Source organism: Oncorhynchus keta, chromosome 2 (assembly GCF_023373465.1).
Source record: "Oncorhynchus keta strain PuntledgeMale-10-30-2019 chromosome 2, Oket_V2, whole genome shotgun sequence".
In the NCBI taxonomy this organism is placed as follows: Eukaryota; Metazoa; Chordata; class Actinopteri; order Salmoniformes; family Salmonidae; genus Oncorhynchus; species Oncorhynchus keta.
The window spans coordinates 48,041,451-48,064,847 of NC_068422.1; the positions used below are offsets into that span (position 1 = coordinate 48,041,451).

Consider the following 23,397-nt stretch of genomic DNA (forward strand, 5'->3'; position numbering starts at 1 on the left):
GTGAACCAGATTGATCTGCTCTCCCCACTATTTATTGTTTAGAGATTCTTTAGAGAATTACTTTGTAACTTATCTGGAGAAAAACGTTGGTTTAAGCTATAAAAACGGCAGTAGCAGTATACATATCAAGGAGCGAATGACCCATCATTAGATTGTTAATAAACACAATAATAAAACCTATGGAATTTTAACAATATAATATGGCTATTAAACCAGAATAAAAAAACATGTATGGTTCTACAAAGAACCTTTGAGATTTATAGAACCATTCTCCATTAAATGTTTATAAAGTAGCATATTCTATACAGCCCCAAAAAGGGTTGTGACCATAGCGGAGTATAGAACCTTTTTTTATGTTTTTTTATAGAACCTTAGGAAAGTGTTCTTTACAGCAACATACAGGTTCCATTTAGAACCTTATAAGCATGGTTCTTTATAGAACTTTTTAAAAAGTTCAATATAACACTAAAAGGTTTTCCTCTATGGTTGCAAGCCACATAACCCTTATTTGGCACTATATGGAACCATTTGTTTTTAGTGTGCATCTCTGCCTGGTTGGTTTGGTCAGGTTCTGAGTGTGGATCAGTGGGGTATGGATATGTCCCTCCTCCCCTCCCTGGCAGCTTCTGGTCCAGGGAGCCCTCTGGATCTCCAGCCCTCAGAGGAGCCTGCCGTGCTGGGATTGGTTTCTTTGTCTGGGGCAGAGAGAGGGAAGAGCAGCCTGCAGGCCGCCACACCCCTGGGTCTCATGTCCTACCTCTATGCCAGGTAACACTAATGCACTATATATTAGCTTACATTAACACGTTTAGGTTACAGTAAAACATGAACTATTAAACCCATGAGTGTGATTAACAGTGTATCAGCACGTATGGTTTAAATAGTGTCCCTCTAGTGGACAATGTGTTATTAAACTGAGCACCACATTTTACTGTCCACCATCATGCCTATGATTGCTGAGAACATTTTACATGATATCCTACAAATGGCACAACAAAGAGACATTTCTGTTTATTTAGATTTGTGCCCAAATGTGTTTCATTGTGATTTGTCCTAGACATGTTGTGTAGTGAAATCACATTTAACAGATACCAAACTAAACTCTGTGTTCTATCTCCTTTGACAGAAATGCTCCATTGGAGGGCTATATCCAACAGTTCCTGTACACATATCGCTATTTCTGCACCCCTCAAGAACTCCTTCAGTTCCTGATGGAAAAATTCACCAGTGCTGTCGCAGCAGGGTATGTAAGGCTACTGTAGCAGAAATAAAAGACAGACAGACATAAAACACAAATTAATTTCATGCTCTTTGGATGGTGTCCGTTCTAGTCATTCTATTTCTATGGTTATTTGATTCTGTGGAATTAAATAATGTCTGGTCAAGTAATTCTGGTTCTATGGTAAAATGTTAATTGAGATAATATAATTGGCATTTGTCAGAAACAATAAGAAAATGAATGGCCACAAAAACAAAGTGACTATAACTGTCAAGTAAGAAAACTGTAAACATGGGCCTGTATAAATGAGGATCACATTGTTGTTCACATAAAATTATATTGGCATGAAAGCTACCTTTTTTTTATTTTACCCCCCTTTTTCTCCCCAATTTCGTTGTATCCAATTATTAGTAGTTACTATCTTGTCTCAACGCTACAACTCCTGTACGGGCTCGGGAGAGACAAAGGTCGAACGCCATGCGTCCTCTGAAACACAACCAAGCCGCACTGCTTCTTAACACAGCGCGCATCCAACCCGGAAGCCAGCCGCACCAATGTGTCGGAGGAAACACCGTGCTCCTGGCGACCTTGGTTAGCGTGCACTGTGCCCTGCCCGCCACAGGAGTCGCTGGTGCACGATGGGACAAGTATATCCCTACCGGTCATACTGGCCAAACCCTCCCTAACCCCCCCACACATTCTGCAGCGATACGCCATCCCATCTGGTTTGTTCTTAGTGGGAACCACACATGGAAGGAGTCTATTCTACATAGTTTTAACTCCGGAAACGGACAATAGCGACGCCAGCTAGATGGGGTTCTGGTCTGGAATAGATAAGAACAAAAAATGTGCACCCCTTGGAATGAATTGAGAAACGCTGCTCTACAGGAAGTTGGGTTCTGGGCTGGATGGATAGCGGGAGAGAGAGCTGCAGGCTCATGTCTAGCACAGAGAGGGAGAGCAATAGGCTACAGGCACACATTTATTTCTTACTACAGTAGCGTTGGTCTCCAAACATGCAATGATGTCGAATAATCCAAGCCCAGGCCCAAATCAGTTCTCAGAATATCAGGATGAAAATGGATGAAAATCCAAAATCAAAACTTCCAGGGGAATTCTGAAAAATAACTGTCCTGAATTTATTTTACTCTTTTGTAAAAATGACAGCTTTTTTAATCTCTCAAAACCCACAACTGAGCTATGTCCGAGAGAGTAAAAGTATGCCAAAGATTTAAATATATTAGGCTCGAATATAGCTAATTTTCATTTTTCACCTCATAATCTGTGAAATTTGAATGTCAGGTCAAGTAATTATATTTCTGTGGTTATTTGTGGTTATCCTTTTTCTACCAGAGGTGGTCCAAATGTGTCAGGGGACCGTGCTAAGGTGTACCACCGGAGTCTGGATGTGCTGCAAACCTGGCTGACTGACTGCAGACTGGTGGACTTCAGCCCCAAGTCCATCCTGCTGATCACACTGGAAAACTTCCTCACCAATGAAGTAATTAAAGATAAATCATCAATTAAATGACAAATAAATGTCTCAACTGACCAGCTAAATATGTAGCAGTATAGTTGTTTTTGTTGATGTCATTGTGGTTGCTTTTGTTGTCGATTTTTCAGAGTATTTATAAATAAAATACTCTTAAACAATGTTTTTGTAATGGTCTGGTTCTTATTTAGGTGTCTCCAGTAGACAGCAGAGGAGAGAGGCTTCTGACCACTCTTCAGAGCTCTCCCAGGAGGAGGTGGAGCCAAAGCTGTGGGAGCCCAATCAGCATGCAGGAAGAAGATGATGCATTGTCTTCTCGTACCATATGCAGAAAATCTGTTGTTGAGGACTCTGGAAAGAAGGTCCATATAAGCATTATTATACGTGTACTATTATGTTGGTGATTATGTTGGTGATGTTGTTTGTCTTACCTGAACCAAAAATCATCTGATTGGTTCAAAGTACGGGAAGTTTGTCTGGCTCAAAAGAAACCCATTTACACTAATATATATTCTGATTGAGTGGGACCATGGCTGCACCCTTGCCCAGTTATGTGACATCCATAGATTTGGGCCTACTGAATTTATTTCAATTGACTGATTTCCTTAAATGATCTGTAACTCAGCGAAATCGTTTAAATTGTTGCATATTGCGTTCATATTTTAGTTCAGTATATGTATTCATAGACGGAACCTTTCTAAGTTGATTTATCTCGGTAGAGTTTCCAGTGGAAAATATCCAGGGTGGTGGAGCCCCAGGCAACCCAGACCAAAGACCAGGCCTACTCATTAGCAGCAGCCCTGCCGCGGCCCTGCTACACCTCCCTTATGGATGACATCTCCAGTGCCTGCCTCAGAAGCGAGGAAAGACACCCTTTTAGTCAGAGTGAACACAGCGCCCAACACACGGCACAGCAACTCACTCTACTGCAGCAGGTAAACATGTGCACGCACGAACGTGCATACACACACTGACATACACACACAGTCACTCACTCACAAACACATTGTTATTCATAGACACTGGGGGGGAGACAAATCACTACTTTATGAACTGAAAACAAATTTACAGACCTACATTTGAAGGTGGAAGTTTACATACACCTTAGCCAAATACATTTAAATTCCTGACATTTAATCCTAGTAAAAATTCCCTGTCTTAGGTCAGTTAGGATCACCACTTTATTTTAAGATATGTCAGAATAATATTCGAGAGAATGATTTATTTCAGATTTGATTTCTTTCATCACATTCCCAGTGGGTCAGAAGTTCACATGCACTCAATTAGTATTTGGTAGCATTGCCTTTTAAATGGTTTAACTTGAGTAAAACGTTTCAGGTAGCCTTCCACAAGCTTCCCACAATAAGTTGGGTGAATTTTGGCCCATTCCTTCTGACAGAGCTGGTGTAACTGAGTCAGGTTTGTAGGCCTCCTTGCTCACACACGCATTTTCAGTTCTGCCCACAAATGTTCTGTAGGATTGAGGTCAGGGCTTTGTGATGGCCACTCCAATACCTTGACTTTCTGTCCTTAAGCCATTTTGCCACAACTTTGGAAGTATGCTTGGGGTCATTGTCCATTTGGAAGACCCATTTGCGACCAAGCTTTAACTTCCTAACTGATGTCTTCAGATGCTGCTTCAATATATCCACATAATTTTCCTTCCTCATGATGCCATCTATTTTGTGAAGTGCACCAGTCCCTCCTGCAGCAAAGCACCACCACAACATGATGCTGCCACCCCCGTGCTTCACGGTTGGTATGGTGTTCTTCAGCTTGCAAGCCTCCCCCTTTTTCCTCCTAACATAACAATGGTCATTATGGCCAAACAGTTCTATTTTTAAGTTCCTCAAACCAGAGGACCTTTCTCCAAAAAGTACGATCTTTGTCCCCATGTGCAGTTGCAAACCGTAGTCTGGCTTTTTATGGCAGTTTTGGAGCAGTGGCTTCTTACTTGCTGAGCGGCCTTTCAGGTTATGGCGAAATAGGACTCGTTTTACTGTGGATATAGATACTTTTGTATCTGTTTCCTCCAGCATCTTCACAAGGTCATTTGCTGTTGTTCTGGGATTGATTTGCACTTTTCGCACCAAAGTATGTTAATCTTTACTGCCCTCCCAAGCAAAAAGGCAGTAACTGCTCATTTGGTCGAAAATGAGTTAATGTCATTTTTGTTACATTAAATGCATGCTTAATCATGTGGACAAGTATCCTGCCTCGTTTTGTGTTTTGGAGAGAATTGGGGTCGTATTAGCAGTATCTGCAAAAAGTTACTGTGAAACCAAGGTAAGTGGCAGTAACTGCCTTTTAGCTTGTTTTCAACCTGCCCTTGGCTGCAGTTACTGCGTTTTACCTTGGTTTCATATCATTTTATTATGATAGTGATGCAATCGAACCTGTATGACACTGACTGACAGCTACACACACACATACCATGCTAATCTAGGGATACAACACCATGGAACAGCATTCCCGGGGGAAAATGATGGTTGAACTTGCTCTGAAATGCCAACATCCAGACACTGGTAAGAACTAGCTAGCCAAGTAGATCTCAGATCAAAATTAATTAGCTATCTAACTAGCTAGCGAGAATAGACTAACAATGCTACCTGCTCTCATGAGAGGAGATCTGCAATTGATACTAACGTCAATCTATTAGCCATAGAATGAATTATATTCTGAAATTTCATCTGATGGTTTCTTTGAATCAGTACACCATGCACACGATTTCTAGCCAGTAACAGCCACCTAGCTAAAACTGACGTGCCCCTACCAAAACGTCAAAATCTACCTAGCTAGCATTAGCATGAAGCAATAGATTTGTGGTACATGGTCCCATAAGAGACAAATTAATAAAGTCCCTAGTTGTATTCTGACATTCCATGGGTTATTTGAATCTATAACGTTACACCACACACATGACTTCTTAGCAGCTGACGGTCAGTTGGACATGCACCCCATATTGAATTGTCAAATGCCACGCACACTCGTTTTCCGGATGAGCGCACACACCGCATTGCTAGCTCATTCATTCTATATCTACTCACATGTTCAGGGTTTCTGGTTCTTTTTTATATTCCAGTATTGCGTGACTGTCCCGACTGAAAGTTGAAATACCAAATTGTATCCACCACCTTTGTTGGTGGCATATGTCATTAGTACAAGCTTTGACATGCCAAATGTGTGCTCAATGTGTCTGCTTCAGGGCCATCATGACATGAATGCAGAATAAACAGTTTTGCATGACTTCCACCAATCCATGTGGTCTAGATGATTAGTATCCATGTGGATCAAAGTTGCCACGTGAGGGTGTATTAGGACAGTACACCCACGTCAATGCTAGGTTTTATTCCTGTTCATGTCCATCCATGTAATTGTTTTGTATTTGTAAATTTAAGAGCCTTTTTGGGAGCAGTTATGAAATGAATAGATGAACTGAGTTCTGACAGTGAAAATTATTATGATAATGTTTGCACAAGATAAAATCAACAAATCTACCCCCCTAGTGACGTCAATATTCGGTTCATGCATAATGGCTACAAGGAGAAGTACAAAGATGCCAGCTGTGGTTACGAACATCAGCTTTGTGAAGCTTGGAGAGGAGGAGTGCAAGCTCTGTTTGGTGTAGGGTCATCATCTGAAGATGGAGCACAGGGAGAATGAGGCCATGGAAACCCAAGCCTGCCAAGACAACAGCCATGCAGCAACCGAATTCACCATCCCCAACCCTGACTGCATGCAATGTAGGAAATATGAGGAACATAAGAAGTCTGCAGGGCAGAGCAGAAGCCATTACCAGGCTGATGCACAGAAAGATTGGCCTGAGGACTGGTCTGTGAGGAGCGTTGATATGCAAAAAGTCTCCCTCGCATGAAAGGTGTGAAAACAGCAGTGTTCACAAGAGGAATCGTTGCCTATGGCGAGACATTCACCACCACTGGAAAGAAGTCTCAAATGAAGAAGAAAACTATCTCAGTGGTATGGCGTGAAGGAACAGCGTGTCGGAAGGCAGAGGAGATTACTTCATCTTGTGTAACAGCACTGGAGAGGGATGGAGATGTCAAGCATGCAGTGGGTGGATAACTGCACTTCTCAAAACAAAAACTGGTGCCTCCTAACATCACTGGTGAGTGTTGTCAATGCTGACTCAACTTTGATGGAGGCCATCACCCTCAAGTTCTTTGAGCCAGGACACACCTTCATGAGTGCAGACAGTTTCCACCATGGCGTGGAACAGGAAATGAAAGCTCGACACCTGGAGGTGTGGTGTACGACTTCCTCCATGTGGTCGCCACTTCCAATGCAGGCAAGGTGGAGGTGGTCGAGATGAAAAAGGAAAACATCCTGGCATGGAAAGCTGGCCATTCCATCGTCAAGCTGAAGAAGGCAGCAGCACCAAAGCTGGCAGAGATGGCTGAGATCCAGTTGAGGCGTGGATCCAGGAGCCACTTCTAAAAAGTCTTCATGAAGAAAAGGACTTCACAGAGCTCGACTTTATCATGAAGAAAGTCACTCTAGAGACACCCTCGACAGTACTTACACATGATAGAAGGATAGAAGAGTCCAAGAAGATGGACATCATCACCAAGCTGTGTCCTCTGATGCCTGCAAATCGAAGGCAGTTCTGGAATGCCTTGGCTGTGAACAACTTTGCTCAGGATGAGGAGTGATATGGAAGAGCACTGAAGAAGTTTTACTCAAAAATGAAATGTAACTACTCAGCATTTTATCAATTTTAGCCGAATGTCATTTTGGTACCCTTATGAATATGAACATGTAAATATGTTTTAAAAATGTTTATTAGCAATCTCATGGTCATTTTTTATATTTTGTATTACCCCACGTCATACTTCTATTATGTTCCATCATTATATATTACAAGACAGGTAATCATTTCATGTAATTCAAACCATTTCAGTGCTGCTTTTCACATTTATTCTTATAACAAGACATGGGCTACTTGTCACACACAGTATGTAATGTGACTGACGCAGAACCTCCATCTCTATGTAAATGCAACTGGTATCTTAGTGGAGACACACAAAGGATGCAGTTTCAACTCTGTTACACTGTCATTAAATACACTGCTCTTGTATTAATAGCATAAATGAGAAGTATAGTAAACTAACAAATGAAAATTGCAGGAAAATATATAACATCGTGCTAAGGAAGAAGGTAGTAACTGCCGTTTAAGGGTCAAAGTTCATGTCAGGGTCAACATGAATAAATGAAATGTTATTATAGTAAGGCAACAGATCAGTACATCTCCAATAATCTCCCTAGAATTCATTTGGCTGGACAATTAAACAACTTTGAAGACATTTTTCTCAGTTCCAATCCATGAGCAGTTACTGCCTTTTTGCTTGGGAGGGCAGTTTAGGAGACATAACGCGTCTCCTTCCTGAGCGGTATGAACTCTGTGTGGTCCCATGGTGTTTATACTTGCGTACTATTGTTTGTACAGATGAACGTGGTACCTTCAGGTGTTTGGAAATTGCTCCCAAGGATGAACCAGACTTGTGGAGGTCTAAAAAAACAAAATAAAATATTCTGATTTCTTTGGATTTTCCCATGATGTCAAGCAAAGAGGCACTGAGTTTGAAGGTAGGCCTTGAAATACATCCACAGGTACACCTCCAATTGACTCAAGTGATGTCAACTAGCCTATCAGAAGCTTCTAAAGCCATGACATAATTTTCTGGAATTTTCCAAGCTGTTTAAAGGCACAGTCAACTTAGTGTATGTAAACTTCTGACCCACTGGAATTGTGATACAGTTAATTATAAGTGAAATAATATGTCTATAAACAATTGTAAAAATTACTTGTGTCATGCACAAAGTAGATGTCCTAACCAACTTGTCAAAAACTATAGTTTGTTAACAATACATTTGTGGAGTGGTTGAAAAACTAGTTTTAATGACTCCAATTTAAGTGTATGTAAACTTCTGACTTCAACTGTATATATAAATGTGAAACATAAGCTCTTGTTCTTTTTTTAAATGCAGGAAATGTTTCATGGCTGTCACCCCAATAATTTCCTCAACTCTAGAGCTCAAGGAGTCGGGGACAAAGCTTTAAGTGTCACCAAGTGAGTAAATATTCCCTTTGGTTTAAATATTTCAGTGACATATACCAGAATGCATAATCTGAAACAAGCATCACTTGCTAGATTATGAGACGTATGTGACAGTCAGCCATTGCATCCTTGACAATCTCTGACATAAAATCAACCGTTCATTCACAGCCCAATCTCGAGTCTGATTGTCTCTCTCTTATCCCACAGACATGTGTCACACTCTATAACTCCAGTAGAGGGCAGCAGTTTATTTGTTAATGAGGAGATGCCACAGGACAGCTACCTCCAACAGCTACTGAGATATGCTGACAGTGTCTCCAACTGGGTTTCTGCTGAAATTGTCATCTGTGATTCGATAAAGGTGAGATCTGCTAGTAATGGGGATACAACTCTGTTGGACATTACTGTTTGATCTCTATATCTATATGTATGTCATTTATTCAACACACACACACACACACACACACACACACACACGACAGTCAGAGGCTGGCACTAAGACAGCATTGAATGAGCTGTATTCCGCCATAAGCAAACAAGAAAACGCTCACCCAGAGGCGGCAAACCTACTAGCCGGGGATTTTAATGCAGGGAAACTTAAATCGTTTTACCACATTTCTATCAACATGTTAAATGTGCAACCAGAGGAAAAAAACTCTGGACCACCTTTACTCCACACACAGAGACGCATACAAAGCTCTCCCTCGCCCTCCATTTGGCAAATCTGACCATAATTCTATCCTCCTGATTCCTGCTCACAAGGAAAAATTAAAGCAGGAAGCACCAGTGACTAGATCAATAAAAAAAGTGGTCAAATGAAGCAGATGCTAAGCTACAGGACTGTTTTTCTAGCACAGACATGGAATATGTTCCGGGATTCCTCCGATGGCATTGAGGAGTACACCACATCATTAATTGGCTCAATCAATAAGTGCATCGATGATGTCGTCCCCATAGTGACTGTATGTACACTTCCGTTCAAAAGTTTGGGGTCACTTAGAAATGTCCTTGTTTGTGAATCATCAAACAGGCAAAGCATAAATACCTGTCTAAGATCGAATCGTAATACACCGGTTCTGGTGCTCGTTGGATATGGCAGGGCTTGCAAACCATTACAGACTACAAAGGGAAGCACAGCCGAGAGCTGCCCAGTGACACGAGCCTACCAGACGAGCTAAACTACTTCTATGCTCGCTTTAAGGCAAATATCACTGAAACATGCATGAGAGCACCAGCTGTTTCAGAAGACTGTGATCTTTCTCGCCGCAGCCGATGTGAGTAAGACCTTTAAATAGGTCAACATTCACAAGGCCGCAGGGCCAGACGGATTACCGTCTGTAGCCATGAAGTGCTTTGAAAGACTGGTCATGGCTAACATCAAGAACATTATCCCACTCCAATTGCATACCGCCCCAACAGATCCACAGATGATGCTCTCTCTATTGCACTCCACACTGCCCTTTCCCACCTGGACAAAAGGAACACCTATGTGAGAATGCTATTCATTGACTACAGCTCAGCGTTCAACACCATAGTGCCCTCAAAGTTCATCAATAAGCTAAGGACCCTGGGACTAAACACCTGCCTCTGCATCTGGATCCTGGATTCCTGACGGGCCGCCCCCAGGTGGTAAGGGTAGGTAACAACACATCCGCCATGCTGATCCTCAACACAGGGCCCCCTCAGGGGTGCATGCTCAGTACCCTCCTGTACTCCCTGTTCACTCATTACTGCACAGCCAGGCACAGCTCCAACACCATCATTAAGTTTGCCAATGACACAACAGTGGTAGGCTTGATCAACGACAACGACGAGACAGCCTATAGGGAGGAGGTCAGACACCTGGCGGAGTGGTTCCAGGACAACAACCTCTCCCTCAACGTGATCAAGACAAAGGAGATGATTGTGGACTACAGGAAAAAAGAGGACAGAGCACGTCCCCATTCTCATCGACAGGGCTGCAGTGGAGCAAGTTGGGAGCTTCAAGTTCCTTGGTGTCCACATCACCAACAAACTAACATGGTCCAAGCACACCAAGACAGTCATGAAGAGGGCATGACAAAACCTTTTCCCCCTCAGGAGACTGAAAAGATTTGCCATGGGCCCTCAGATCTTCAAAAGGTTCTACAGCTGCACCATCGAGAGCATTTCTGCCTGGTATGGCAACTGCTTGGCCTCCGACCGCAAGGTGCTACAGTAGGTTGTGCGAACGGCCCAGTACATCACTGGGGCCAAGCTTCCTGCCATCCAGGACCTCTATGCCAGGCGGTATCAGAGGAAGGCCCTAAAAATTGTCAAAGACTTCAGCCACCCTTGCCATATACTTTTCTCTCTGCTATTGCACTGCAAGTGGTACCGGAGCACCAAGTCTAGGTCCAAGAGGCTTCTCAACAGCTTCTACCCCCAAGCCATAAAGCCTCCTGAACATCTAATCAAATGGCTACCCAGACTATTTGCATTGCCTCCCCCACTTCAATAACCCTACCTACATTTACATACTACCTCAACTGGCCGATACCCCCCCCTGTATATAGTCTCGCTATTGTTGTTTTACTGCTGTTTTTTAGTTACTTGTTATCTTTTATTCTTGTCTGTATTTTTTAAAACTGCATTGTTGTTTAGGGGCTCGTAAGTAAGCATTTCACTGTAAGGTCGTATTCGGCCCATGTGACTAATAAAATTGGATTTGATTTGAAAACACTCATTTACATTTATTTTCAATGTCAGTCATTGTCCATTAAATCGAATTACGTGATAGCCATCAGATGCACTTCTATGATGTTTTAATTGATTTCTACAAGGATTTGTGTGAATGCTTGACCATAGAATCTCTCCTCTTCTTTTCTTGCTGCAGATACAAGTGGCTTTGCTCACTAAGTTTCTGTTAATTGCCAAACACTGCTATGAATCGAGAGACTTCGCCACGGCCATGCAGGTCCTTGGAGGTCTGGAGAATGTTTTTGTCAGGCAATTACCCGTAAGTCTGCATGCCTGCATCTGAAATGGCACCCTATTTCCTATATACTGTAGTATACTACTTTTGACCAGAGTCATGTAGGGAGCACCCATGAAATAAATAACATACTCTTAGGCCCTTAAGTGAAATGTCTTTTGGTGCTGTTATGGGAACCAGTGGATATTTGATTCCTTTCTGAGTTAGATGAACATCAGAATTTGTGTTCAAATCAAATGTCGGGGAGGACATAACAGCACCTAAAATGGGTGCTTTACCTTATGAACTGTCATAAAGTGTAACAACTGAAATGATGTGTTCTTGTTGTTTGTCCATGTTCTAATAATACTCTCCCTGTTCTTGTCATTACTGAACTTAGTTTTTTTTATATAATATTTTTTATATTTTATATTTTTATATTTGGTACTATTTTCACAAGTATGTGGTGAATTTTCTAAACTATTAGTACAAACCTCCAAACTGGTAACACTTGTTAAGGCGTTCGCATACTTCTCAGTCAAAACAGTTTGGTATAGCTCGTTTATGTGACATGTTATGTGATGTTATGTGACATTGTGACATTTCTGTTATTTTTGGACTTCGGTGAAGGGTTTTTGGGCTGTTCGGGCACAAGAGGTTTGGAGCCGAAGTCTATGCCCCTTTGTCAGAGATTGGTCAACAGTAGGGATTCTTCAATAAATTATTTGTTTTAATTCAATGAGAGACTGCACCAAACATCTTAGTAAAATTGTGAGACGAAGATCTCTTCTGCAAAAATGTCCAAATTAATGACAGATATATTGAGTCATCTATTTCTTGAGATTAGTATATACTGGCTACGGCGTCTCAAAATGGACAAACAGTAATATTGCTGCTATTTTCTCGTTTTTCAAGCAAAGGTCTTTTAAAGGAGTATGCCAGTCTTACATTAAAAACTATTCATTGTGCGTTCATTGTGAAATATAATGAGTAGATTGGTTTAATCACCAAAACACAACTTAAATTATATCTTCTCAATTTAGTAATTTTAACAACCAGTTAAATCAATAGCAAAAAATGTAAGATACGTGTTTCAAAATTGCCCCTTGAATGTAGTATGCTACAGTACTGTAAATTACAGTATATTACACTGTTTTCACATGAGGCAATATTAAATACAATTTTATTAGTCACATGCGCCGAATACAAGTAAGGTGAAATGCTTACTTATTAGGCCCTAACCAACAATGCAGTTTTAAAAAATACAGATAAGAATAAGAAATAAAAGTAAAAAATTATTAAAGAGCGATAGTAAAATAACAATAGCGAGACTATATACAGTGGGGTAGCGGTACAGAGTCAATGTGTGGGGGCACTGGTTTGTTGAGGTAATATGTACATGTAGGTAGAGTTTTTAAAGTGACTATGACTACTTTGATTAGGTGTACAGGAGTCTTATGGCTTGGGGGTAGAAGCTGTTTAGAAGCCTCTTGGACATAGACTTGGTGCTCTGGTACCGCTTGCCATGCGATAGCAGAGAGAACACTCTATGACTCGGGTGGCTGGAGTCTTTGACCATTTTTAGGGCCTTCCTCTGATACCGCCTGGCATAGAAGTCCTGGATGGCAGGAAGCTTGGCCCCAGTGATGCACTGGGCCAGTCGCACAACCTCTGTAGTGCCTTGCGGTCAGAGGCTGAGCAGTTGCAATACCAGACAGTGATGCAACCCGTCAGGATGCTCTCGATGGTGCAGCTGTAGAACCTTTTGAGGATCTGAGGACCCATGGCAAATCTTTTCAGTCTCCTGAGGGGGAATAGGCTTTGTCGTGCCCACTTCACAAATATCTTGGTGTGCTTGGACCATGTTAGTTTGTTGGTGCTGTGGACACCAAGGAACTTGAAGCTCTCAACCTGCTCCTCCGCAGCCCTGTTGATGAGAATGGGGGCGTGCTTGGTCCTCTTTTTCCTGTAGTCCACAATCATCTCTTTTGTCTTGATCACGTTGAGGAAGAGGTTGTTGTCTTGGCACCACACGGCCAGGTCTCTGACCTCCTCCCTATAGGAAGTCTCGTCGTTGTCGGTGATCAGGTCTTCCACTGTTTTGTCATTGGGAAACTTAATGATGGTATTGGAATCATGCCTGGCCGTGCAGTAATGAGTGAACAGGGAGTCCAGGAGGGTACTGAGCATGCACCCCTGAGGGGGCCCTGTGTTGAGGATGAGTGTGGCGGATGTGTTGTTACCTACCCTTACCACCTGGGGGCGGCCCGTCAGGAAATCCAGGATCCAGTTGCAGAGGGAGATGTTTAGTCCCAGCGTCCTTAGCTTATTGATGAGCTTTGAGGGCACTATAGTGTTGAACGCTGAGCTGTAGTCAATGAATAGCATTCTCAAATAGGTGTTCCTTTTGTCCAGGTGGGAAAGGGCAGTGTGGAGTGCAATAGAGAGAGCATCATCTGTGGATCTGTTGGGGCGGTATGCAAATTGGAGTGGTCTAGGGTTTCTGGGATAATGGTGTTGATGTGAGCCATGACCAGCCTTTCAAAGCACTTCATGGCGACAGACATGAGTGCTATGCGTCGGTAGTCATTTAGGCAGGTTACCTTAGTGTTCTTGGGCACAGGCACTATGGGGGTCTGCTTAAAACATGTTGGTATTACAGACTCGGACAGGGAGAGGTTGAAAATGTCAGTGAAGACACTTGCCAGTTGGTCAACGCATGTTCATAGTACACATCCTGGTAATCAGTCTGGCCCTGCGGCCTTGTGAATGTTGACCTATTTAATCGTCTTACTCACATCGGCCATCGGTGAGCGTGATCACACAGTCTTCTGGAACAGCTGGTGCTCTCATGCATGTTTCAGTGTTATTTGCCTCGAAGCGAGCATAGAAGTAGTTTAGCTCATCTGGTAGGCTTGTGTCAATGGGCAGCTCTCGGCTGTGCTTCCCTTTGTAGTCTGTAATGGTTTGCAAGCACTGCCACATCCGATGAGCATCAGAGCCGGTGTAGTACCATTTGGTGGTAGTCCTGTATTGATGCTTTGCCTATTTGATGGTCGTCGGAGGGCATAGCGGGATTTCTTATAAGCTTCCGGGTTCGAGTCCCGCTCCTTGAAAGCGGCAGCTCTAGCCTTTTGCTCAGTGCAGATGTTGCCTGTAATACATGGCTTCTGGTTGGGGTATGTACATGCGGTCACTGTGGGGGGGACGTCATCGATGCACTTATTGATGAAGCCAATGACTGATGTGGTGTGCTCCTCAATGCCATCGGAGGAATCCCGGAACATATTTCATGTCTGTGCTAGCAAAACAGTCCTGTAGCTTAGCATCTGCTTCATCTGACCACTTTTTATTGATCTAGTCACTGGTGCTTCCTGCTTTAATTTTTGCTTGTTAGCAGGAATCAGGAGGATAGAATTATGGTCCGATTTGCTAAATGGAGTGCGAGGGAGAGCTTTGTATGCATCTCTGTATGTGGAGTAAAGCTGGTCCAGAGGTTTTTTTTCCCTCTGGTTGCACATTTAACTTGCTGATAGAAATGTGGTACAACGAATTGAAGTTTCCCTCATTAAAGTCTCTGGCTTCTTGGAGCACCGCCTCTGGGTGAGCATTTTCTTGTTTGCTTACGGCGGATACAGCTCATTCAATGCTGTCTTAGTGCCAGCCTCTGACTGCGGTGGTTTACATACACTTAGGTTGGAGTCACTAAAACTAGTTTTTCAACAACTCCACAAATATTTTTTTGAACAAACTATAGTTTTGGCAAGTCGGTTAGGACATCTACTTTGTGCATGACACAGGTAATTTTTTCAACAATTGTTTACAGACAGATTATTTGCCTTAATTCACTGTATCACAATTCCAGTGGGTCCGAAGTTTACATACACTAAGTTGACTCTGCCTTTAAACAGCTTGGAAAATTCCAGAAAATTATGTCATGGCTTTAGAAGCTTCTGAGAGGCTAATTGACAGAATTGGAGTCAATTGGAGGTGTACCTGTGGATGTATTTCAAGGCCTACCTGTCACGCCCTGGCCTTAGTTATCTTAGTTTTCTTTATTATTTTGGTTAGGCCAGGGTGTGATATGGGTGATTTATGTGTTTTGGCTTGTCTAGGGGTTTTTGTAGATTTGTGGGGTTGTGTTCAGTTTAGGTGTCTAGGTAAGTCTATGGTTGCCTAGATTGGTTCTCAATCAGAGGCAGGTGTTTATTCTTGTCTCTGAATACGAACCATATTTAGGCAGCCATATTCTTTTGGGTATTTTGTTGGTGATTGTTTCCTGTGTCAGTGTTTGTGCGACACGGGACTGTTTCGGGTTTTCATGTTCCTTGTTTTGTAGTTGTGTTCATGTTTGAGTTTTCCTATTAAAACCATGGACACTTACCACGCTGCGTATTGGTCCGATCCTTGTTTCACCTCTTCAGAGGAAGAGGAGGAAGAAAACTGTGAATCCCTTCACTCAGTGCCTCTTTGCTTGACATCATGGGGAAATCAAAAGAAATCAGCCAAGACCTCAGAAAAATTGTCAACCTCCACAATTTTGGTTCATCATTGGGATCAATTTCCAAACACCTGAATGTACCACGTTCATCTGTACAAACAATAGTACGCAAGTATAAACACCATGGGACCACGCAGCCGTCATACCGCTAAGAAAGGGTATGCATTCTGTCTCCTAGAGATTAACATATTTTGGTGTGAAAAGTGCAAATCAATCCCAGAACAACAACAAAGGACCTTGTGAAGATGCTGGACGAAACAAAAGTCTCTATATCCACAGTAAATTGAGTCCTATATCAACATAACCTGAAAGGCTACTCAGCAAGAAAGAAGCCACTGCTCCAAAACCACCATAAAAAAAGCCAGACTACGGTTTGCAACTGCACATGGGGACAAAGATTATACTTTTTGGAGAAATGTCCTCTGGTCTGACAAAACAAAAATATAACTTTTTGGCTATAATGACCATCGTTATGTTTGGAGGAAAAAGGGTGATGCTTGCAAGCCGGAGAACACCATTCCAACCGGGAAGCACGGGGGTGGCAGCATCATGTTGTGGGGGTGCTTTGCTCGAGGAGGGACTGGTGCACTTCACAAAATAGATGGCAGCATGAGGATGGAAAATGTGGATATATTTAAGCAACATTTCAAGACATTCATTCACATTCAGTCAGGAAGTTAAAGCTTGGTCGCAAATGGGTCTTCCAAATTGACAATGACCCCAAGCATATTTCCAAAGTTGTAGCAAAATGGCTTAAGGACAACAATGTCAAGGTATTGGAGTGGCCATTACAAAGCCCTGACCTCAATCCTATAGAAAATGTGTGGGCAGAACTGAAAAAGCATGTGCGAGCAAGGAGGCCTACAAACCTGACTCGGTTACACCAGCGTGTGGAAGGCTACCTGAAACGTTTTACCCAAGTTAAACAATTTAAAGGCAATGCTACCAAATACTAATTGAGTGTAGGTAAACTTCTGACCCACTGGGAATGTGATGAAAGAAATAAAAGCTGAAATCAATTCTCTTTACTATTATTCTGATATTTCACATTCTTAAAATAAAGTGGTGATCCGAACTGACCTAAGACATGGAATTTTTACTAGGATTAAATGTCAAGAATTGTGAAAATTTTGTTTAAATGTATTTGGCTAAGTCGTATGTAAACTTCTGACTTCAACTGTATATTATACTGGAAAAATTCAGTTATAATTGATTTTGTCTTTGTTAAAAATAAGTTGTTCTCCACTAAACTTCGATTAAATTTCCAATATCCCAGTCCATGTGGAAATTCTATAAGAGTTATGTGAATGCCAATTAGATGATGATCCGATCGCATTCTGTCTCCTATTAAAACGTTTTAAACCTTTGATGAAAGAGACAAGAATGTAGTCAAGACGACTAGCTTGATTAAGTCTCCTCCATTTTATATCTCACTAGGTTGGGGTTTTTTAGTCTCCAAATATCCACTATTTCTAATGTGTCCATAATATTTGTGATTTCCTTAAGGGCGCAGTGATGATAGTTTGTAGAGTGATTACCTTTACGGTCCATTGAGGTACCTAACACTGTGTTATAGTCTCCTACCATAATGATTTGATCATTTGTTGCCTGTAAGTTTAATAAATTGGTGTATATATTTTTAAAGAAGTGTGGTTCATCCTGATTTGGACCATATAGATTAATGAGCCTAATCTCTCTTCCGTCCACTTTCATATTCAAAAAGATCCACCTTCCTTGCGAATCATTCCTGACTATTTGCACATTCAGATCGACATTTTTGTTAATTAATATCATCATACCTTTTGAGTTCCTTTGTCCATGATAGAAAATTATTTCACCACCCCATTCCTTTTTCCACACAACTTCATCTAAGGATGTAGAGTGAGTTTCCTGTATACAAGTGTATGTTATATTCCTTTTCTTTTAGCCACGTAAAGACTGATCGTCTTTTGTTATAACCTTCTAATCCGTTACAATTATAACTGGCTATACTTATTTCACCCCTTGCCTTAACTAGATACTATTCTCAGCCTAAATTGACCATAATTAGTGCTTGTAAAGTTACTGCCATCAGAGGTAGTATGACGGTCATTTAGAATTCAACAAATAGGGTCTAGCAATATTTGTTTTATTCCCTTGCCTGTTTGCCTGTGAGCCAGTGCCACAGATGTTAGCAAATTGAGACAAGGTATTATGTGTGTAGGAAATCTGATTAGGTTGATGTCTATGATACTGGATGTGATTTAGTGAGAGTTTGTACGATGTCTGTATAAGAGTAATGTGTGCTGTCCAAATAAATAATAACTCTGCCAATTTGCATGGTTGAGTGTCTATGTGTGTAACATGTAGTGCGTATAGGCTAAATATTCATGATGATAATTGTATCCATATCGTATCACCGTCAAGGTTGCACCATAATTACATTATTGAAAAATCACATCCCAGCATTTCCATAGCAATTGATGTTTCACATGATCATGAAAGAGGCCTTGCATTACTTTAGAGACGGCTTTACCACAGTACAAATGTATTCCGTACAATATGTTATTATTTTCCAATGCCCCTATTCTGATATCTTCCCCTTGCTTGTTGTAAACATATATAAACTTGTAGACAAATGCATAAAAAATATAGACAAACAAGAAACATATAAAATTATAAAAAATTTCTCGACAATAGAGGAAGAGAAGAGAGGGAGAGAGAATGAGAGAATAGAGCGAGATTAGGTGTGTGTGTATGTATAAATCCATGTGTAAGCGAGCATGTAATTGAGTATGTGTGTGTTCATATCCACTTCATAGTGTTCAGATATTTTTACAGTTCCCATACTTTCTTAACCTGAAGTCCCTGTAGAATTTAGTACAGCCATGGTGTTATGGAGCTGTCTCGGAATAGCTGTCCATCTATAAAGAATTTGTCCACAATGAGAAAGGCACGCTTACCCCTCTCCCTCTGTTGCCTCTGTACCGGATACAGTCTCTTACAACGTTTGTTTATCTCCCTTGGAAATTGGTCATTGAGACCGAATTTGGTCCCTTTTATCTCTGTTACCCTGCTTTTGATCAGCTACTTTTGTTGGTAGTGTTCAAATTTTGTGATGATCAGTTGGGGACCCTTGGTCTTGTCGCTCTGGGCTCTAAGTCTGTGTACTCGGTGGAAAGCCACCTTGTTTACAGTCTCTATAGGAGGTTTCAAGGCAGATGGCATAAATTCTCTGATCGCGCCCTCTGGATTATTGGACGCGTCTTCAGGAATCCTAGAAAAAAATAGATTTTCACCCATGCTACGACTTTCTATGTTTAGCAGCAACTCCTTCATCACCCTGTTTTCCCCCGAGTAGACAATCCATGTTGGAATCGTGTTTTTTAACCTTGGCTGTGAGTGCCTTGTTCTCTCCTTGGAGCGTGAGAATTTCACTCTGGCTAAACTCCAAACTCCCCCTCAGCCCTGCTACCTCCTCACACAACTTTTCTAGTGTTGCATGTATTCCAGCCAGAGCACTAGCCTCTACTTCAACGGTAAGTAAATCGTCCGTGTCTGTAGATTAGTTTGTTTTTCTTTTTTTTGTTGGTTTAAAGTTATTTTGTGAGGTAGTCGGATCTTTCCATGATGAAATATGTTGTTCCTCCACAGCCTAAAGCTGTTGGTACTCGTCGATTTCCCTCAGGATCTCCTTTAGTATCCAGTTTGGCTCTTTACTGCATCCAGTTGTTTTACGAAAAGATAACAATGAGTCTTTCCCAGGATGACGACAGGTGTCTGTAGTACAGCCAGCTAGCACTCGCGGAATCCACGCAAAAATATGTTTGGTATTTTTACATACATTGTTATGGCTGTATTGTTTTAAAAACCCAATAATGTTGTGGGTCCATCAGACCCGCAAACATTGCATGAATAACAAAAACATGAACACCACACAAGGGTTAAAAATGTGCTTAGAGTTTTGAAACATCTGCATTTTTGATTATCTGTTTTGAGTTGTGTACTAAGAGCTGTGAAAATGTACCACATGCTTGTGAAAGTTGGACCAAATTGCTACAAAAAAACTCTTAACGGGAGTAAAGCTTCCGTAAGCGTGAGACAGATGTAGTGGTTCTTGCTAAATTAAACACCTCCTCTCTTGCTGATAGGCTTGGAAACATCTGTCTACCAAGGTGTGTGAGGTCCTAGAGGAGCTGCGAGCCGTGCAGGTAGGGCGTGTGTGTGTGCGTGTGCGTGTGTGTGTGTGTGTGTGTGTGTGTGTGTGTGTGTGTGTGTGTGTGTGTGTGTGTGTGTGTGTGTGTGTGTGTGTGTGTGTGTGTGTGTGTGTGTGTGTGTGTGTGTGTGTGTGTGTGTGTGTGTGTGTGTGTGTGTGCGAGTGAGTGAGTGAGTGCGAGTGCGAGTGCCTTCTGTACCAGAGACACGTGTGGGGCTTCAGGAAAATATGCCAAAAGAAAAACACCTTCAAGCAGCACATCTGTGTGTGAAATTCTGTGACACACTCACAGCTGGCCAGCATTTTGTTATATGCTATTTTAAATTATGCTGCCAGGCAACACACCGTATTCTCTTTTGAGAACAGCTGGAGGCTATATATAGTTGAAGTCAGAAGTTTACACACACTGAGGTTGGAGTCATTAAAACTCGATTTTCAACCACTCCACAAATGTCTTGTTAATTAACAAACTATAGTTTTGGCAAGTCAGTTAGGACATCTACTTTGTGCATGACACAAGTCATTTTTCCAACAATTGTTTACCGATGGATTATTTCACTTATATCTCACTGTATCACAATTAGAGTGGGTCAGAAGTTTACATACACTAAGTTGACTGTGCCTTTAAACAGCTTGGAAAATTCCAGAAAATGTCATTGCTTTAGAAGAATCTGAGAGCATATTTGACATTGTTTCAGTCAATTGGAGGTGTACCTGTGGATGTATTTCAAGGCCTACCAACCTTCAAACTGGGCCTCTTTGCTTGACATCATGGGAAAATCAAAAGAAATCAGCCAAGACCTCAGAAAAATAAATTGTCGACCTCCACAAGTCTAGTTCGTCATTGGGAGCAATTTCCAAACGCCTGAAGGTACCACGTTCATCTGTACAAACAATAGTACGCAAGAATAAACACCATGGGACCACGCAGCCGTCATACCACACAGAAAGGAGATACGTTCTGTCTCGTAGAGACATACTTTGGTGTGAAAAGTGCAAATCAGTCCCAGAACAACAGCAAAGGACCTTGTGAAGATGCTGGAGGAAACAGGTACAAAAGTATCTATATCCACAGTGAAATGAGTAATATATCAACATAACCTGAAAGGCTACTCAGCAAGGAAGAAGCCACTGCTCCAAAACCGCCATAAAAAAGCCAGACTACGGTTTGCAACTGCACATGGGGACAAAGATCGTACTTTTTAGAGAAATGTCCTATGGTCTGATGAAACAACAATAGAGCTGTTTGGCCATAATGACCATCGTTATGTTTGGAGGAAAAAGGGAGAGGCTTGCGAGCCGAAGAACACCATCCCAACCGTGAAGCACGGGGTGGCAGCATCATGTTGTGGGGGTGCTTTGTTGCAGGAGGGACTGGTGCACTTCACAAAATAGATGGCATCATGAGGAAGATCAATTATGTGGATATATTGAAGCAACATCTGAAGACATCAGTCAGGATGTTAAAGCTTGGTCGCAAAAGGGTCTTCCAAATAGACAATGACCCCAAGCATACTTCCAAAGTTGTGGCAAAATGGCTTAAGGACAACAAATTCAAGATATTGGAGTGGCCATCACAAAATCCTGACCTCAATCCTATAGAAAATGTGTGGGCAGAACTGAAAAAGCATGTGCGAGCAAGGAGGCCTACAAACCTGACTCAGTTACACCATCTCTGTCAGGAGGAATGGGCCAAAATCTACCCAACTTATTGTGGGAAGCTTGTGGAAGGCTACCTGAAACATTTGACTGAAATTTAACAATTTAAAGGCAATGCTACCAGATACTAATTGAGTGTATGTAAACTTCTGACCCACTGGGAATGTGATGAATGAAATAAAATAAGTAATTCTCTCTACTATAATTCTGACAATTCACATTCTTAAAATAAAGAGGTGATCCTAACTGACCTAGAACAGGGCATTTCTACTCGGATTAAATGTCAGGAATTTTGAAAAACTGAGTTTAAATGTATTTGGCTAAGGTGTATGTAAACTTCCGACTTCAACTGTAGAACCAAACTTGATGCAAAATATTCTCAAAGAACACACATGCCGACCTTGCAAAGATGAGGAAAAGTAATTTGCCAAACTTCATAGCTTGTTTTTTGAAGAAACTTTCAAGATGTTATAAATCAAGGGAAGAGTAAGACATCTCTCTATCTCTCCCCCACTTTCTCTTTCTATCCCTCTTTTTTTAATCTCTCACCTCTCCCTCCCTCTTTGTCAGGTCTTTCTGAAGAGTGATAACCTGTGTCTGATGGGAGGAGATCATGTGAGGAGGAGACCCACCCTCCCTGCTGCCCACATCCTGGCCATGCACATCCAGCAGCTGGAGATAGGAGCCTTCACTCTGACCAGCGGTGCCTATAAGTGGCCAAAACTTAGGTGAATGAGCGTAATGCAACATCTCAGGGCCAGTTGTCTGTAAAGAGATTAATTCTAGTCCTGGAGTCAAAGGGATATTCTATGGAGAATTTGAGTGGAGAATTGTACGTGGTTTAAGTCCAGGACTAGGCTTATTCAGAGTCCGCGGAAACCAGCACATAAATTCCTGAGCCTGTATTCACAAACCATCTCAGAGTAGGAGTGGTAATCTAGGATAAATGTAGCCTTTTAGATCATAATGACTAATATAAAAAAATGTCACTTACACTATATATACAAAAGTATGTGGACAACCCTTCAAATTAGTGGATTTGGCTATTTCAGCCACACCCTATGACAAACATTGGCAGTAGAATGGCCTTAGTGATGAGCTCAGTGACTTTCAATGTGGCACCGTCATAGGATGCCACCTTTCCAACAAGTCAGTCAGTTCGTAAGATTTCTGTACTGACTGTCCCGGGTCAACTGTAAGTGGAAACGTATAGGAGCAACAATGGCTCAGCCGCGAAGTGGTAGGCTACACACGCGTACAGAACGGGACCACCGAGTGTTGAAGCGCGTAGAGAGTAAAAATAGTCTGTCCTCGGTTGCAAC

General features: G+C 41.8%; 1 protein-coding gene across 2 annotated transcripts in view; it reads left to right on the plus strand.

Moving 5' to 3' along the window:
• The window catches only part of LOC118361396 (kinase non-catalytic C-lobe domain-containing protein 1-like), an 89,858-nt gene that overhangs the window by 60,901 nt on the left and 5,560 nt on the right, over positions 1 to 23,397 (plus strand). For both annotated transcript variants that reach the window (XM_052477877.1, XM_052477883.1), the window contains exons 20-29: positions 569 to 768; positions 1,127 to 1,243; positions 2,573 to 2,720; positions 2,903 to 3,073; positions 3,431 to 3,646; positions 8,718 to 8,800; positions 8,996 to 9,149; positions 11,643 to 11,765; positions 20,352 to 20,411; positions 22,646 to 22,803. In XM_052477877.1, the coding sequence (XP_052333837.1) occupies positions 569 to 768; positions 1,127 to 1,243; positions 2,573 to 2,720; positions 2,903 to 3,073; positions 3,431 to 3,646; positions 8,718 to 8,800; positions 8,996 to 9,149; positions 11,643 to 11,765; positions 20,352 to 20,411; positions 22,646 to 22,803 (1,430 nt within the window). The remainder of the gene's footprint in view (positions 1 to 568; positions 769 to 1,126; positions 1,244 to 2,572; positions 2,721 to 2,902; positions 3,074 to 3,430; positions 3,647 to 8,717; positions 8,801 to 8,995; positions 9,150 to 11,642; positions 11,766 to 20,351; positions 20,412 to 22,645; positions 22,804 to 23,397) is intronic.